The sequence below is a fragment of the Vombatus ursinus genome, unplaced genomic scaffold (assembly GCF_900497805.2).
Source record: "Vombatus ursinus unplaced genomic scaffold, bare-nosed wombat genome assembly UNPS02014832.1, whole genome shotgun sequence".
NCBI classification, from domain to species: Eukaryota; Metazoa; Chordata; class Mammalia; order Diprotodontia; family Vombatidae; genus Vombatus; species Vombatus ursinus.
In genome coordinates this window covers 44842985-44862407 of record NW_020954610.1, presented here as the reverse complement: position 1 = coordinate 44862407, position 19423 = coordinate 44842985, and the positions used below count along the sequence as shown (strand labels likewise).

The window sequence follows — 19423 nt, the reverse complement described above, 5'->3', positions numbered from 1 at the left end:
GTGTGTGTGTGTGTGTGTGTGTGTGTGTGTGTGTGTGTGTTAGAGAGAGAGAAAGAGAGAGAGCTGCAGTGGATAGAATGCTGGGCCTGGAGTCAAGAAGACTTATCTCCCTGAGTTCAAACCTGGCCTCAAACACTAACTGGTGACCCTGGGCATGTCAATTCACCCCTTGTTTGCCTCAGTTTCCTCCAGTATCTTTGCCAAGAAGACCCCAAATGGGGTCACAAAGAGTAGGACATTACTGAAATGACTGAACAACAACAAAGACACAACACACACATACACATATAAATAATACTGTTTCTATTAAATATACTAAATTGCTTGGCATATATTTTATATTTACATAGAGATTGCTGAACTAGGGGTAAAGTTTTATGGATGCATTGGGCAACAGCGAATTCTGGAGTGGTCAAACATTAGAACAGGAAAACGACTTGGAGATCATTCCAAGTCTGTCCATGGCAGAAATTAAAAAAAAAAAAAAGATTGCTTCATTTCTCAATATGTCCTTCCTCCTACTCCCTGAGAGCATCTCTTAGAACAATAAGAAAGAGTTTGGGGGGGGGTAGGTGAGTGGGGGAATATGTGATCTTGGGTGAGTCACAGCCTCCATGAGCTTCAGTTTTTTCATCTATAAAATAAAGAGGTAGGTTTGGATGACCTCTGAGATTCCTTCAAACTCTAGACTTAAGACCCTAAAAGAACACAGCCAAACTAATCAATATATAAAATAAATCTGATATTATATGCAGTGTTTCACACCCATAGTCCCCCTCCTTACCCCTGCAAAGAAATGGGGGCAGGGGAGGTGCCATGGCAGATTTTCACTGGTCGACAAGACTTTTTCTGCCAAAAGTAGTTAATTCTTAAAACCTTTAAATTTCAATAACTGACTTCTTCTCTTCTTTCTCCCTGCATCCTGCCACTCCTCTACCACCTCCTTCCTTCCTTCTTTTCCTTTTGTCCATGAGCTGCCAAGGACAAGCTCCCTGAAGTTGTCTAGGGAGGAGAGGTTGATGGTAGATAACATCATGATTTTGCTGGTCTGCTGTGTAGTTTGGGTTGGAAAATACTGATCTCATCCAATTCTCTCATTTTACAGATGTGGAAACTGAGGGCTAGGGAGGGGAAGTGATTTACTTTGTGTTAGTCAGTAGAAGTTCTAGCAGATTTTGCTACTGTTAATAAATATATTTCAGCCAATGGAAAATAAACAATATTATGATCTCCATTTTCAATTTTTCACTCTTTGTAATTAATACTAGAACAACTTTCTATAGCCAGAGTTAACTGTTGTATATATCAATGATATTGTTGAACACATAAAACACATGAGTTATAAGTTAACACCATATTGAATTCATTACCCCCATTTTCCCATTCCTGTTTTTGCAGGGTATAGCAATGTACCCTCTGGAAAAGCAGACCGAGGTCATTTAGAGTTCAACTTTCCAAGTTTACAGATGAAAAGATTGAGGCCCAGAGAGGCTCAGCCTCACACAGGTAACAAATAGGGGTGTGCAAAGCTAATGTTTTCTCAACTGTACCAGAATTATGAATATATAACAATATTAATAAGATCCTTAAGATAAAGTTCGAACCTAGCTTTTATTTCCCCTAAATAATTTTACTCAAATTCCTTTTCACTAAGAAGGATCAGTATGTAGTATCATTTTTCTAAATCCTTTGGATGACTAATTTTCACAAAAGAAAGCAGAAAAATTCAGTGCCTTATTTTGCTTGATGATTTCTGTTTTATGAGTTTTGGTCTAGAATTCATTGGAAAGGTTTTTGTCTTCCTTCTTTTCTGAGCCTTAAAAGACTAAGGGAGGAATGAGCTTGGTTTTATTTCTTCAAGATGGTAGAAACGAATTTACTGCACTGCTTGCTTAAAAGCCTCAGGACTGAGAGAAGAGTAAGTTTGAAGGTTTGGTGGGGTTGGACGTTGGATACGTATTCTGGTCCCCAAGCGTAGGGGTTCAAACCTAGGGTAGACAGGCTTCTAATGGAGTGGAGAGACGGTAGTGGTAGTACTAGGTTCAGTTTTCTCATACTTTTTGGCTCATTAAATCTCCAGACTGGTACCCTAAGGCCAAATTATTTAAAGCTTAATTATTGATTTATGTCTAAAGCCTCTTCAAAATGGAGGGCATTAGAAAAAATAATCAATCTACAATATGATCAAGCATGGTACAAATATTTATTTCCTACAAAAGACTCAGTGCATATAGCAACAGTAACAGGATTAAAAAAGGATTTAGTAACTTAACTAATATACTTCTGGTAGAGCTATAAATTGGTCTAACCTCTTGGGAAAACAATTTAGAATTTTTTTATTTGAAAAAAAAAAACAAACAAACTGAACTGTTAATATTCTTTGACCTAGAGATCCTACTAAGGAAGTCAAAACCCTATATATAACAAAATATGCAAACTATCACTTTTGTAGCTGAAAAGAATAAGTAACAAAGTGGATGCCATTTGATTGGGAATTGGATGAAAAAAATGGTATGTGAATAGGGAAAGGTACTTATGGTTTCATTAGTATAAGGAGCTTCCAGATGGGAAACTCCCTTCACCAGTGAAAGTTAGCTCCTTCTCTGCAGCTTACAGTCTTAAAGAGTTGACTAGAAAACTGAGATACTAAGTGACAGTGAATATGGGCCAGAGATAGAACTTGAGCCTAGGATTTTGTGGTTCTGAGACCAGCTTTCTCTCTACTATTCCCGAGCTACTTCTTTTCTATTTTTCAGTGAGTGTCAAGTTATTTTGGTGAGAAACATGAACGATAATGTCAATATTATAACATTACAAAAATATTATAGATTATAATATATTTATATTATGATATATAATATGTTTGTATATTATTATAACACATGACTATATTTCTATATTATATTGATGTCATTTTAATGTACACTTATATTTTGTTAATAATTATTAATATAATATAGATATAATACAGTTATGTCACATATTATTTCTAACACATTACATTATGTATCGTATCAATACATAATATATTAGAACATAAAATAAAATATTGTGACACAATTATATCATATAACACATGTTAATACGCTGTATTAATATAATAGACATTAATAACAGTAATAATCAATATCAACAATAACATTGATATTAATTGATTTAGTTTAAAATCTAGTAACTCTATTCTCCTGTCATTACTACTTTTGTCCCTGTTGCTTCCCTCAGCATTCTAGATCTTTTGTTCTTTCAAATGAATCTTGTGATTCTTTTATCTACTTTTATAGAGTAATTCATTGGCAGTTTGATGGCATTAAGTCTATACCTCCTTGGCTATGCTTTGTAGCTTCTCTGAGATATATGTCTTTAGGTTGCTTGCTACCATATTCATAGGTGAGCCAAGGAGGAACAGGGAGGGAAGAAAAATATTGGACTAAATGCTTTTACGTGGTTGACAATGGGAAGCCACTGAAAGTTTCTGAGTAGGGGAGTGGTATGATTATGGAAACGTGGTGAGAAGATACTTTGCAGTAAGTGTGAAAGGTGGATCAGAGAAGGGACAGACTAGAAGGAGGAAAGCTAGTTAGGAGGCAATTATAAATATTCTCAAGTGTAATCTGTTCCACTTTCTTCCTCATTATTCCTCAGGGCCTGTACTAGATTTATGTATTGATTCAGTGTTATCCTTCTAACTATAAGATATAGTTCTGTTTTTGTTTTTAGCTAGTGAGAGTGCTGGACTTAAAGTCAGGAAGACTTGAGTTCAAATCCTGCCTCAGATTCTGTTTGACAGTGGGCAAATCATTTAATCTCTTAAGATACAAAGCTGGCAAGAACATATCTTGATGTTTTAGGTGTGTTGTTAAATCCTAAGAGGAGTCCTGCCCTGGGTTATTGCTGTGGTTTTGTCTATCAAGGAATCTTCAGATTATGTTGGTGTGCGCATTAGAGAAGTGCCTTTAAGACGTCGTGTTATGCCATCAAGTCCAATATTATTTGTTGTTGTTCAGTCGTGACTGCCTTTTTGTGATCTCATAGACCGTACTGTCCATGGGGTTTTCTTGGCAAAGATACTAGAGTGGTTTGCCATTTCCTTCCCCAGTAGGTTAAGACAGAGTTTAAGTGACTTGCCCAGGGTTACACATCTAGTGTCTGAGGCCAGATTTGAACTTGACTCTTCCTGACTCCAGTTCTAATACTCTATCCACTGAACAACCTATTTGCTGCTATTTTATTACCAAAAATCATTAAAAAATAGTGGCACCTAACATTCTTGATATCTTTTGGCCAGTTGAGTGATTATGGAAGTATGGTCTGCAGTTGTCAAAGTCCATCTATTTCCTTCTTTTATCTTCATCAGGGGTGTTCTTAATACATCAGTAAGTCATTCTTAGAAAAAATTTATAGAGGTGAAAACCACCATATTCTTTGTTTGTTATTGGTTTTCTCCTGCCTTTTTTTTTTTTTTGGTTATAATACCACATAAGATATCCAACCACATCATTTAGTTTCTGGTCTTTCATACATTTTGGAAATTGATCACATAATACTTTCAAAATTGTTTTGTGTCCAGCATGGATATTTTTCTGTGTGGATTCAGTCTAGTCTAATTGCTTTTCTCAATTTCATTTTCTTAAGTGTCATTTCCACTTAATCATAAAGTGCCTCAGAAACTTAGCAGTTCAAACCCAAATGTCATGTCATTGGTGAAAGAAAACAGACTCACTAGAAATTCTGGTGGACAGGTTTCATTTTATATCTTTCTATTCTCTTCTTCTAGTTTCATTATTAAATACTTTCAAAATGACTTGACTTAGCTGGGTTCCACCTCTAGTCTTCTGCAAGCTTATTTTCCCTTCTACTGCTCTTTGCTGTTTTGTGAGCAAGACTGCTTATAATCTTCCATCTTCCCCTTTTTCCAAAGTTTTGCATATGAATTTTCTAAATTGGCATTGCCTTTGGCTGCCATTTTTCTTCAAGTAGAAAGATCAAGTGCTTGCTGGTTAAGGAAATTTATGCATTCTTTTGGCCTCTAGTGGTTGCTTTATATCAATTAAACTTCTAAAGGAAATACTAGTAATTAGAATCAGTCTCTATTCCTTTGAAATTTCCTACTTTTTAGTGACTGCATCTTATTTAAATAGGTGAACTTTGAGCTGTTATAAGTATATGCAGTGTGTTTTTATATCATTTATTGTTGATTTTGACTTTTATCCTCACTAGCCAATTGTGTGACTACATACCTGGTTGGTAAATGACTTACCTGTATCCAGTTGTTTCTTGTCTATTAAGATATTTTTAATTTCATTTGTTTTGTGCTGTTCTTTAGTGCTTACCATGTCTGATGTGTTCTAACTCTCTTCTTGAATACAGTATTCATGATATATATATAAGTGGGAGGCTTTTGAATGATCTACAAGCCATTGACCCTTTCCATTTCTTAATCCTATATATTTTCCCTACATATTTTTTATTATTCTTTTCTGTGCCCATATATCTTCTCATTCTAGTCCCAAGATATCAACGTATAAGTTGATTTGCTTAGGAAGATTTAACAGGTTCTTCAGAGTATTTCACTGCCTTCTTTATCCTCTGGAACCAATGTTGACTCATAGGTACAATTAAATTAATTATTAGTCTTTTTATTATATTTGTCTTGAGCATTGCAATAGGACATGACTAAGTGTCTCATCAAATATTTCTTGTTGCTTTTGGTGGATAGTATAATGCACTCGGTTGATGCCTTTGTTTGTCCCTCCCTCCAAACAGAATCTAAGAGTCATCTTTCCATTAAACTACAACTTCCTTATGTTTTATGGTTCAATTTATGAGGTAAATGTGAATATGGATATGGTCCAATTTCTCTAGTAATGTATCAATGTAATCCAGTAATGTAATGGAACAAGAATCTTACATTAAGAATACAAAATTCTAAATTAATGTTTGTAAGTGGTACAAAAATTGTCACTCTTCCACCATCACTGCAAAAGCAGAAGAGGCAACATAGGCCTGGAGGCCTTTCTGTATTTTTCTTTGTTTCATAGACATCAATGGTCAGATAATTCACCACCAATTGTCCAGCCAGTAAGCTGGTGATGAGCCTCTTGGCATTTAGCTAGGCTTGTCTGCATACAACAGGCAGAGTCTGTTTTTGTTACCATATCTGGAACCTTTCCAGTGTTTGTGCTCTGCTAGTACAATCTTGGAAAAGCTAAGGTCACCTCTACAACATGAGATTTCAGTCGGGTTTTTGGAGAAGTAGATGCCTTCAAAAATGAAAGAATTAAAAAAATGCTTACAGTTATAATGAAGGAATCATGTGCACAGCTTACTATAGGAATAATTTTATATATCTACAATTAGTATTGGGGGAACATAAATCTAATTCAATGCTTCAGTGGATCTGTGAGTCTTTTGAGTGACATCTGATCAGATCTCACTAATTTAGATGTTTCTTTAGAGGATGTAGATCAAAAATTTCTCCATGCACTCTCCTCCTCTGTGACTCTCATGTCCTCCCAATAATCCTCCACAGAGGGTTCATCCAATGTTTTGGGGTCTTTCCTCAGGCTCTCCAGACATTGAGTGTAGAGACATTCAGCACAGAGGCTGAATTCATCAGTTATCTTTCACTTTCTCCATGTAAGCATAAATCATGCATTGAAAATGAGAACGGCACTTTTATGGTTTGATTCAGATCATAAATGGCATAATGCCATTCAGAGAACCCTAGCACTGGAAGGGACCTTTAGAAGTTATCTACCAAATCACTTTGGAGGTTTTGAGATATTTCTCTCTCTCTTTCTATATTTCTTGTTTAGCACCCTTATTTCACATGAGTAGAAATTTAGACTAGGAGAGGTTGTGACCTTGCAAGGTCACAAGGATAGTTAAGATAGCAGTTAGGGCTGGAACCTGGGTCTCTTGACCCTAAGTCCAGTTTATTTTTTCCCCTCCTCCTTCTCCTCTTCCTCCTTCTCCTTTTTCCATGATTTCATCATTGTAGGACACTCCCAGTGATAAACTTCCTCTATTAATGTAGATCAGAAGATTCTAGTCTTAGGTGCTTAGGGCACTGAGACTTTCCAGAGTCACACATCACTTAAGTGCCAGGGGTAGGGCATGAGCCCAGATCTTCCTGATTCCAAGGAAAGCTCTCGATCCACTCTACCATCTGGTCTCCCTAACAACTTTGAAGTAGCCATGGGATAGTGGATAAAGAATTAGCCTCAAAGCCAGGAAAACCTGGATTCAAGTCTTGCCTCTGATACATATTGCCTCTGTGACCCTGCTCAAGTCACTTAACCTATTAGTGCTCTAGGTGTTTGGCATCAGACACCTGTAGCCCACAACAGTCCCTAATGCCCTTTAGTGGTCTCCATTTCTCTTGAGTTTGATACTACTACTCTAGGCAGCATTCTTAAATGAAAGGTTATAGAGAAGGTGCCAGCTTGTATTAGTGGAGGGAATTTCCTCACCTAGGGAATGGAATTCTAGGTTCAGTCCTGAGGGGGGCTATGTTAATCACAACGCATATTTCAGTGTAAGCTACTAGTATGATCAAATGATGAGGCCCCAAGTTTGATGCTATGTAAAAATGTTCCAAGGCCTTTGGAGTTCCATGTCTTTAATCTGATTAAGGTGAAGGATGCAAAGAAACATGCAGGTTACCAATGAAATGCACACAAGGATTCAAGAACACACACAAAGCTACTTACTTGTTGTGTTATTTCTTTTTAAATCTGAGGGGGGAGAAGGGTGAACATAAAAAAAAAATGAAGAGTAGGTTTTCCAATTATTCTGTGAGAGCTCATTAAGAAATACAAATCATTTCTCAGCTTTACAGTATGTAGCGGGAAAGCATTCTTTCCCACTCATGAGAAAGATAGATTTCCCCGAAATCACCCCAGATGTTTGGGATAACCACTTGGCCACTTATAAAGCTCATTATGGCAACATGGAGCTGATCAACTTTGTTTGGTGAGGTCAGCAGTTTGGAGCACATGGTAATGGGGATTTTTGCTTAAATATCTGCTTCAAGCTGCTCTGGAGAGTTGTTTTTTTTGTTTTTTTTGTTTTTTTTTAAGGGGATCTTAGTCCTTCCCTCCTCTGACTAGGTCAACCCAGGGCAAGTCCTAGCTTTTGCTCTCAACATTCCAAAGAAAGTTACTCAGATCTGGTAAAGATCCACTCTGAAGTAAGGCCAGGCTCCAGGTAAGGATGAAGACTCCAATAGGTTTCAAATGAATTTATTTATTTTTTACAATGACCTTTTAAACTAGGTATTCTAATTTTCCTTTTATCCTGAGGAAAGAAAGAGTCAATTCATGAGTGTAACTTGGCTCCTGGAACACATCCCTCTTAGTCTCTTCTAAATACTAGGTAAAGCAGGGGTTCTTAATCTATTTTTTTTTCGTGGGGCGGGGTGTCATGGATCCCTTTAGCATAGTATTTTTAAATACATGAAATAAAATACATAAGAATAAACAGGAGACCAATTATACTGATACACAGTTATCAAAATACTTTTTTAAAAAAAAAGTTCGTGGGCTACAGGTTAAGAACCTCTGATGGGGCATCTAGGTGGGGCAGTAGATAGGGCACTGGTCTTGGAGTTAGGAGGACCTGAGTTCAAATCTGACCTCAGACACATAATGCTTACTAGCTGTGTGACCAGGAGCAAATCACTTAACCCAAATTGCCTCAAAAAAAAAAAAAAAAAGAACCTCTGAGACAGAGGATTCTGCATTACCTAAATGTGGCACTTTTATACAAGCCATGGGCTCCCTGTGCATGCTGGGAAGCTTGGTGCATTCAGGCAAAGTCAGCAGATGCAGTCCAGATTTGTACAGGCCTCTGTGGGATTTTTCTTCCAGTGTCAACCATTCCTTTGTGCAGAATAGATCCTTTACAGCCAGGCAGTGCTCTCTGAAACATTTTATGGAGAACAGTGAGAGGAACTGTTTAAAGAGGGTCAAGTTAGTGCAGTATTTAAGGTATAATTTATATACTGTGTTTTCAAAACAACATGGCAGAGCAGCTGATTCTCCTTCCAAGAAGGGTTTTGAATTTATTCTTTTACTCTAAGTTATAGGAAGCTTTACTGGGAACACACAATCTTCCATTGTGGGTATTCTAGTGGCATAGCTTGGTTTTTCAACACAAGTAGTTCTCCAGCCCAGAATTACAAAGCAGGGAGTATCTACAAATATGGAACAAAACAGGCTGTATGTTTGTATGGTAGCCCCAATGTCAATCATTTTAGAAGAATAATGAGGAATAATTAGCTGCCATAAATATATTCTTTTAGAATTAGGATCACAAATCTCAGAGGCCATCTGAAATTTAGAGAGGTTAAATTATGACTAATGCCATGGTCGTACTGGGTGCCAGACGCAGAATTTGAATCCAGTTCCAGGGTTCATTCTGCTGAACCACTCTATCTCTTTCTATATTGCCAACTTGGGAGCGCAGTTCCTGGGTTCTTGATTTTTGCTAGCTACATTTTAGATTCTTGCTCCAAGATTTTGACCAAAATACAAAAGTGAGGCCTCTCTCAGAAGATAGCACAGCACAGTGGTGAGAGCTCTAGCTCTGGAGTCCGATGATCAGGGTTCGAATCCTATCTCCAACCCTCTTCTGTGACTTTGAATGAGTCCCTTCAGGTGTCTAGACGTCCGTGACCTAATCTGTAAAACTACAAACTACCTAAATGTCCAGAGGGCTGGCTGCACAAACTGTGATAGAAACTGTGTCCCAAAAGTTTTGGTGCAGTTTTAAAAGTGTGAAACAAAAATGCACCAAGACATTTGGGCACCTTGTCTAACAGAATGCTTATGGTTCCAATAAGGCGACAAATATCAGGAATATAAAAATGTCATAGTGCAAAATTAAGAAAGCAACAACAGAAGAATAGTTTGTACATATAAAGTAGGTATCAACCTACTTATTTTTTTGTTGTGTTGGTCTAGATCAGTGATTTTTCTTAAAACAGGGAACTCCTGATGAGGAAACTCCCTCCACCAAGACAGATCAACTACTCTTCTATTGTTTTCAATCACGTCTGACTCTTCATGATCCCGTTTGAGGTTTTCTTGGAAAAGTACTGTAGTGGTTTGCCATGTTGTTCTCCAGCTCATTTTACAGATGAGGAAACTGAGGCAAACGGGGTAAGTGACTTGCCCAGGGTCACACAATTAGTAAATGTCTGAGGCCAGATTTGAACTCAGGAAGAGTCTTCCTGGCTCTAGGCCTGGTACTTTATCCACTGCACTACCAGTCCTAGAGTCCTAGAAAGTTACCTGAGTTACTGAAAGACTAAATGATTTGCCAAGGATCACACAGCTACTAAGTGTCAAAGGTATATCTTGAACTTGGGTCTTCCTGACTTTATCTACTATGCAAAGCATGGTGCTTCACATGCCTTTTTATGATTACAATTTATTTATTTATTTTATTTTTTATTTTTTAGGCAATTTGGGTTAAGTGACTTGCCCAGGGTCACACAGCTAGTAAGTGTCAAGTGTTTGGTCTGAGGCCGGATTTGAACTCAGGTCCTCCTGACTTCAGGGCCAGTGCTCTATCCACTGCACCACCTAGCTGCCCCTTCACATGCCTTTTTAAAAGAATGTGTGTGTGTGTGTGTTTGTTTGTGGAGTGCATACACAGATATAAAGAAAATGGAAAGGGAACATCAGAGAGAGGAACTGATAAATTGTTATTGGACAATTGTTAATGGAGGTTCATTTTAAAGTATGCCTGATTAGTTTTGTTTCAAGTTCATATAAATGATTGTTTTTAAAACCTCTTTATATCCTAATGAATTATTTGCATCAAACAGGTGTCAGAATTGTTGAGTGCTACAGTAATCTGATCTGAGGATAGTGGAATTGGTTAAAAGCCTTTGAGTCACTTTATAAGCATGATAATTATCCCAGCATCCACAGCAATGGTGATTGTTGGTTATGATGGGGTGCTGATGACAAGGTTGGGGAGTAGCTGTCTTCACCTTCCTTTGCTGGTTATACCTTCTATTTATTATATGCAGGAATCCTTTGGTTAGGGATGGCTACAGGGCTGCAGGACCTCACATGAACTGATTGGAAGACAGGAAATAAGCCCTGAATGGAGAAAATCCAAAACTTCTGGCAAATGTGGGACATTAACAGACAGATTCTGCCTCTTAAAGTGGTGGTAAGGGATGAAGAAGTATGTGCCCACAATACTCTATTGTATGCTATCACTCACAGGCTTCAGTAAGAATATATTTTGCCTAGAGCAGTTCATATTCATAAAGTACTTTCCTCATAACCATTCATTATGGCAGGTAGAGCAAGTGTGATTATCTCCATTTTAATTGTTTTTTTTTGTCTGAACCTGTGGTTTCAATGGAATGGGAGGCTCGTATTGAGCTAACTCTCTCTCCCAATACAGATCAATCAATAACTGTTTTGCAGCTTATAGTCTTAGACAATTTTATGGGGACACTGAATAAGGAAGGGACTTACCCAGGGCCACAAAGGGAGGATCTCTGAGCTAGGTCTTAATCAAAGTCATCCTGACTCTCTATCCATTATACCATGCTTCCTCTACATTAGTGAGATCATTTATGTAAAGAGTTTTCTTTTTTTGAGGGGAGGCAATTAGGGTTAAGTGACTTTCCCAGGGTCACTTAGCTAATAAGTGCCTGAGGCCAGATTTGAACCCAGGTCTTTCTGACTCCAGGGCCAATACTCTGTCCACTGCCTCACCTAGCTGCCCCAGTGTTTTCAAATCTTAAAGTACTATATACATTTAAGAGTTGCTTTATAGATGATGAAATAGGCTTAGAAGTAACACAACCAGTAAGTGTTAGATAGGCAGTGAAGAAGATAGATCACTGAGTCAGGAAGACCCGAGTTCAAATCCAACCTCAGATACTTTCTAGTTGTGTGATCCTGGACAAGTCACTTACTCCCTGCTTGCTTTAGTTTCCTCAACCATAAAATGGGGATAATAATAGTACCTCCCTCCCAGGGCCGTTGTGAAGATCAAATGAGATAATATTTGCTTAGTCCAGTGCCTGGCACATAGTAGGTGCTTCTTCCTTCTTCCCTTGCTCCTCTATCCTTCCTTCCTTCCATCCCTCTCTTCCTTCGTTCCTTCCTTTTTTCTTGCCTCTGACGTAAAACTGAAGATAGTCATTTAACCTCACAGTGTTCCCAGGCAACTCTCTAAGACTGTAAGTTGCAGATGAATGGCTGATGATCTGCCACAGTGAAGGGAGTTTCCACACTGGGAGTTTGCTACCCTAATGAAATTACAAGTCTACACACCGCTCCCCACTCCTGTCCAAAAAAATCAACATAACATTATTTTTCTGATTTAACAGTACAGGAAACTCTTTTATTCTTTTTCTCCCATGGCCAATCAGCACCACCTATCATTAACACAGAAGGCTTAATAAAGCCTAACTTGGGTCAAATATACTCTGTTCCAAACACACGAAAGCTGATCATTTGGTTCACTCTTGCTCACAACCTTTTCTGCTTTTCTGAAACACCATCTCTGGTTTCTTCTAGTAAATATGTACATGCACATACCAATCAGTGGAAAATCTCTTACCGGCATAAAGGTTTAGGAGCTGGCATAAATCCAGCAGGGTTGCAGCCCTGGAAGATGTGGTTACAGAGCAGAGTCTCCATAGCTGGCCGACAGAGTGAACTCAGCTCCTTCAAGTCACTCCAGATGGTTTGGACGAGAAACTCTTGGGTGTCCTCTGGGTCCCCATAGGTGGAGTTGTAGAAAACAAGGGCATCCTTTGCCAAGACAGCCCCACAAACCTCACCTCTATAGGTACTGCAGTAACCTGGATCTTCTTGGTGCAGTTTACTGAAAAAGTAATGAACAAAGTTCCCAAGCACATGCTACTTCTTGGCATTCAGACTATTTTGTTCCAAATATGTATCCTAGAGGCAGGAGAAAAACCAGAGAGCGGAAAAAAAAAAAAGCAGTGCCATAATCTACTTACTGCATTCACCATTTTACATATAAGATTAGAATTTGTTTCAATTCAATATTTGTGACATGAAAGCATTCTCTACTTAAGGTCCATAAGCTTGATTTTTTCTATATTGATAACTGTGTTTCAATATAATTGATTTCCATGGAGACTTGACCTCAGATCCAGGAAGACCTAGGTTCAAGTTCTAACTCTGACATTTCCCAGTTGTGTGGTCCCAGCAAGTCACTTAAACTCTTAGTTACTCTATGAAACTCTCTATGACCATAAGTTGCCAAGAAGGTATTAGTAAAGGAAGTTTCTTATTCAGAGCTCTAGATATAGATCCAGTCTCTCTATTGGGTGCAGATACTATGATAGGACATGAAGGAGGTAAGGAACAGAAACAAAGTTTAGATAAGGGATAGCTCCTGCCTTCCTGGAATTTACCATCCAGTAGGGGGATTCAGTACATGAAAAAATAATTATCATACAAAATAATCTGATATAATTGCATAAGGGAAATACCAAGTGGTATAAAAAAGATCTTGACTGGAAAAATCAGGGAAAACTTTTTGAGGGAGGTGTGATTTTAAAATGAGTAGAATTTTAAGAGGTTGTGATGGGGGAAAAGGAAGAAGACAGTGCAGGGACAGAAAAGATTATAGAGATGGAAAAAAAGCAGGGAATGTATGGGGAACAGTAACTGACTGGCCACAGGGGACAGTATATATGTGAGACAGGTTTGAAAGAAAATGCCAGATTGTGAAAGTTCTTGCATACCAGGCTATAGATTCAAATTAAACATAATTTAACGTAACCGAGTGAGATGCTATATTGCTATATTCGTTGAGTTTCCCAAAGATAAAGATGACATCTTGCTGCTCTTAAGGAGTTCCAGTCACCATCCCCATATGATTTGTATCTTAAAGTATTGAAAGAACTGGCAGATACTATTACTGAGCAGCAGTTAGTGATCTTTGACAGATTTTGGAAAAAAGGCAGAGGAGCCACAGCACTGGAGAAGGGAAAAATGTTTTCCTAATTTAAAAAAAAAGAGAGAAATCTGCAAATTACTGACCAATAAGCTTACTTCTATAGCTGGCAAGATTTCTAGGAAAACATTATTGAGGAAATCGTAGCTAAGCACTTAGAAAGGGAAGCAGTGAACACTAAAAGTCAGCCAGGTTTACTCAAGGAACAGTGATGCCAGACTAACCTCATTTTCTTTTTTGTTAGGGTTACTAGATTACTAGATAAGGGGAATGCAGTTAATGTAAAATACACTTATATTTCAGCAAAACCTTTAATAATATCTCATGGTATATTTTGGATAAGATGAAGAGATTCATCTTCTTCTCTTAGTTAGGTAGATTTGATATTATTTGAATGACCAGACCCAAAGAAAAATCATTAATGAGTTGAGGTCAAATTGGAGAAATGTCACTCATCCAGGGATCTGCCCTTGGCCCGCTCTGTTCAACATTTTTATCACTGACTTGAATGCAGGCATATATACATGCTGGTAAAATTTGCAGGGGACAGGAAACTGAGAACCTGAACTAACATATTGGATGGCAGAGCCAGGGTCCAAAAAATACAAACAGTTTGGAACAGTGGGAGGAATCAAATAGGATGTAATTTAATAGGAATAAAAGTGAAGTTCAGTTCTTGGTTTTAAAACGAAAACAAAAATGACTTCATAAATAGAGGATGGGGAAGTATGGCCAGACAATAGTTCTTTTGAAAACTATCTAGGGGTTTTTGTGGACTATAGATTCAACATTCAATTTAAAAAAAAATGATCAAGTACTTACTATAGGCACTGTGTCAAGTTTTAGGGATACAAAAAGAGACAAAAGACAGTCCCTACCCTCCTGTAGCTTACATTCTAATGCGGGAGACATATGAACATATAAATACAAAGCAAGCTATATACAGGATAAATAGGAAATAATTAACAGAGGGAAGGCACTAGAATTAAGAGGAATTGGAAAAGGCTTTCTGAAAGAACTGGGATTTTAGTTAGGACTTAAAGGAAGCCAGGGAGGTTCAGTAGTTGAAGTGGAGGAAGAAGAGTATTCCAGGCCTGAGGGACAACCAGAGTCATGGGTCAACATCGTGACATGGACTGTCATGTGGGCAGGGAACTTCATTTATCGTGTCTAGTCCTAGAGGGGGGCAGAATTAGGAGCAGCATGTGAAAGCTGCAGAGAAGCAGATTTATTTCAGGCATGGCTAATCTTTTTTGTTTGTTTTAAGTAATTATAGCTATCTATCCTGAAGTGGAATGAGCTGCCTTGGGAATGAGTGGGGTCGCTCTGGTTGGTGGTCCTCAGACTGAAGCTGGATGATACTTTGTTGGGATTTGGTAAAAGGGATTCTGATTCTGGTGCGATGAGTCAGTCTATAATCTCCCTTCTGACTCTTAGATTCTGTGCCTCATTGCAAATATGGAGTTCCAGAGCAAGAAATTTGGTAGTACAATCTAAATATTCAGAAAGTGACTTTAATGTAAATGACTTAGATTGTTCTCCATCTCCCCCCCACCCCTGTAGAAAATGGATCTTTCTGACCAAGAAAGGTTATAATAAGGGACCAAAGAATGAGTGTTGCCATCTTCATTTTTAAAGTGAAGATGCTGAGTCAGAAAGAAATGAGGGGGATTTTGTTCAAGGTACCACAGTGGGCCAGCTCTGCTACTCAGAATCAAGTTACCCCTCATCCACATTCCATGCAATGTGTTGTTGTCTCTCCTTAATCAAAAGGAAATCTCTGTGACAACTTTCCAAAAATGACCTGGGGTGCTTGGGCTTCTTTTAGTTCCTAGTGGCTGGCTATACAACCCCACGGCACCTGGCCAAACCACTATCTGGTTCCTTTGCTCTATGGACCTTCTTGCAACACTGTGTGCTTGGTTCAGTTCCACAGGGCTTGTGAAAGGGGTCAGGAAGCAGTCCTCTTGTTACAAGGCCACAGTCTCAGATGTCCTTCCTAGTTGCCTGAGCCTCCGCCCGCCACCCCCAATAAGAGGTTCACCTTACCCCTCTTCCCTACCTTTCCATATAAAGAGGTCTTTAAGGCTCCAGTCTCACAGCTCACTAAGGGAAACTCAATAATCAATTTCCTTGAAGGGTCACTCAGTGCAATTCCCTAGCTCCTCTCCTTCTCCCATACACTATAAGGTTAATATTCTCATAGCTCTTAGCCAGGATTTGGACAGAAAATGAATGCAAAGCATTCCCATTGATTTCCACAGTTGTCATTTGCAAAGTGAAAAGAAGCCAAATCCTTGCCCAATCAAAGTAGATCTTCTATGTGGAACTCAGTGTCTCTGCCAGGGAGCCGGGTAGCAGCAGTATGCACAGCAGCTGTCCTTGTTGCTCATTCCACCAGTTGAACGGAGGTCACAGAGATCAGTTCACAACATGCTTGCTATTTTGGAATGGTCAGTGGTACTATTTGTTAGCTTTTCTTTCCTTACTCTCTAACTGTTGCTCACCAGCCCTTCCAGGGCTTCCTACCTACCATTATCTTTTACCTCACTGCTCTCTTTTCCCATCCCCCAAATCTAGTGGTTGCATATTAGGGAACAACAAACCGATGCTGGCTTTGCTGAATGAGCGTTTCTAGTATTTTCAGTGGTATCCATGGGTCTTTGACTTTCTCTTCATCTTTCTGTTACTAGGTTACTTCCTTGTTTTGATATTGCATAGAATAATGCTTTCTGTCCTTGCTTCTCTCCCCTAAATCCTTTTCATATGCCTGCAGAGCATCCAATACTTTACATTTAGCTCCACAACTGGAAGAGACAAGAGCTTAGGGAATTTATTGTTGCTGACACTCATTTGGTCCTAAATATGATACTGCCTTTTTTTTTCACAGCCCTGGTGTTGTCATTTTGTCATTAAACTCATTTTGTTATTAACATATGGATAGCCCAAGTACTGCTCAGTACCTCTTAAATGCTAATTCAGATGCCTCTAATATGAGGAAATATGGGAAAATGCAAGCAAGAATGGTATAGGATGAGAAAGCATGGAGGGGTTATAAGACTACCCATCCTGACAAGATAAAAAGACCTTATTTAGAAATCAGCCTTAAAGTTTATTATGGAGGATTCTTTGAGGGGAGGGAAGACATTGGAAAGTCATGATGATGAGCAAGGAAAAAGCTTTACATTTTCTTTTTTTTTGATGAGGCAATGGGGTTAAGTGACTTGCCTAGGGTCACACAGCTAGTAAGTATCATGTATATGAGAAAAGCTTTAATTTTTAAAAAATAATATGAGACATAAAAGGGAACATCAGGAAGAGGGTTTTAGAAATGAATAAGAAAATACAGAGATTTTGAGGAAGAAGCTATTGTGGATGTGAATTTTAAAGAAAAGGATATGCATGTCAGAATGGCTTCATTGGCCCAAAATATATTATCAATATTTTATAATAACTTTTTGGTGACATTTATATCCTGGGGAATAAAATCGTGTTTGGTTCTCTAATTAAAAATATTTTTACAAAGCATTTTTTTTCCTTCTCATAACAACTCTGTGAGGTAGGCAATGAAAATATTATTATTCCCATTTTATAGATATGGAAACCAAGGCTGGGAGACTGGTTGACTTGCCCAGAGTCACACTCTCAATAGTCAGAGCAGAGAGTCCATCCCAGGTCTCCCCCATTCTGAGACCTCCACTAAATCACATAGAGATCATGGATGTATCAAGGTAAGTACGATAGAATTTAACATCCTTAGCTACCAAATTTGATTGTAAGTTCATGGAAGAGAAAAACCATTGTGTAAAGTTTTGACTGTACCTAACACAGTGCTATGCACATTTTAGGTGCCCATGAATGAATGGGAACTCTGTGGGTAGAAACTAGGAATGATCCTGCCATGATAAATGTGCAGTTATCTTACGACTTTTAATCTTCTTTCTTTATTCATCTTCAGAGCTGAAATTGTGGCAAGAGAAGAGGAACAAAAAGCATTTTAAAGACTCTTGCCACCCAAAGAATATGGGTGTCATTGAGCAATTTTCTTACCTCCATGCTATGTGAACAGGAAAGGAAGGCCCCACAGGCAACCACCAGATGAAGGAGGAAAAGAGAAAAAGAATTAGTGAGTTCTTACTTCCTTTGTCCTATTACCACTAGATAATTTCTAACTTTTGAGAAGCTTTGACTCTAAGTTACAAGATGTGGTCACCATGGAAATTGTAGTGCCTCTGGAGTCAAAGGACCTGGATTCAAATCTTGCTTTTGCTGCTTATATTCCTTTTGCTCTCAGGTAAGTCATTTGACTTTCCTGGGCCTCAGTTTCCTCATCTGTAAAACGAGAAGTTATACTTGATGGCCTCTGAGGTCTCCTATGATCGCAGTTACATTTAAGACTTGTCCCTAGGTTGACATGTGAGTTTGGGGGAAAAGGAGCAGTGGGAAAGTATTGGGCATCCAAATTCTTGATGATCGGATGGTTATCAGTGGGTGGAGTCAACCATTAGTGTCATCAGTATATACTGATTTTGTAGGTAGAATTAATTTCCATCTATTCTCCCCACCACCAGGTATTTTTCACCAATAAAGTTGGGGTGATCATTGGAAGGGGAGGAAAAACAAGAAGTTATGTAGTTATTGCGCCCACAATTGTGAACATTGGCAGCACTGAAGCCCACAGTATCCTTCCTCCCTGGAGTCATTCTGTTGTCTAACATGAGCAGCAGTCCCTTTCAGAACTACTGAAGACTTCAGGTGCATTATAGGCTCAAGCATGAAGAAACCATTGAACCTAAGTTTCACGAGGACAAGGACTATTTCTTTTTTCATATTTATATCCTCAATGCCTGGCACATAGTAGGCACTTAATGCTTGTTGAGTTGAATTGAAGAGATGCTAGATCTGTTGCTACCAACTTCCATTTATTTATTTATTTATTTTTGGCCAGGCAATAGAGTTAAGTGACTTGCCCAGGGTCACACAGCTAGTTAAGTGTTATGTGTCTGAGGCCAGATTTGAACTCATGTCCTCCTGAATCCAGGGCTGGTGCTCTATCTACTGCGCCACCTAGCTGCCCCTCAACTTCCATTTATTTCCCACAAAGATGACTCTTACCTCCCTTATCTAATAAGCTATCTACTTATTAACTCTTGTGCTCGTGAGCTCACTTTCTCTCTCTCTCTCTACCTCTCTCTACTTCTACTCTTCTCCTTCCATCTTTTACCAGACTTGTAATATCATCCACATAGGGAATTCCTGATTAGGAACTTCCTTTATCAAAACAGAGTAGCACCTTTCATGAATCTTAGAATCCTAAAACATTGCTTGGCACAATGAGAGGTTAAGTAACTTGCCTAGGCTTACCCACCAATGTGAGTCAGTAGTCTTCCTGACTCTGAGGCCAGCTTTCTATTCATGATACCATGTTGCTTCCCTATTGATACTTTCATTTCCT

The 19423-nt window shown here is 38.5% G+C and overlaps 1 protein-coding gene across 3 annotated transcripts in view; it reads right to left on the bottom strand.

The window, feature by feature from the left end:
* MUSK (muscle associated receptor tyrosine kinase) overlaps positions 1-19423 on the bottom strand; it is a 190271-nt gene that overhangs the window by 20205 nt on the left and 150643 nt on the right. For 2 of the 3 annotated variants that reach the window (XM_027839484.1, XM_027839486.1), the window contains 3 exons: positions 18019-18025; positions 8747-8922; positions 2000-2002 (listed from right to left, as the gene is read on the bottom strand). In XM_027839484.1, coding sequence (XP_027695285.1) covers positions 2000-2002; positions 8747-8922; positions 18019-18025 — 186 coding nt within the window. Of the gene's footprint in view, positions 1-1999; positions 2003-7712; positions 7737-8746; positions 8923-12597; positions 12865-18018; positions 18026-19423 lie in introns of all 3 variants that reach the window. The other variant, XM_027839483.1, reaches the window with a different exon arrangement.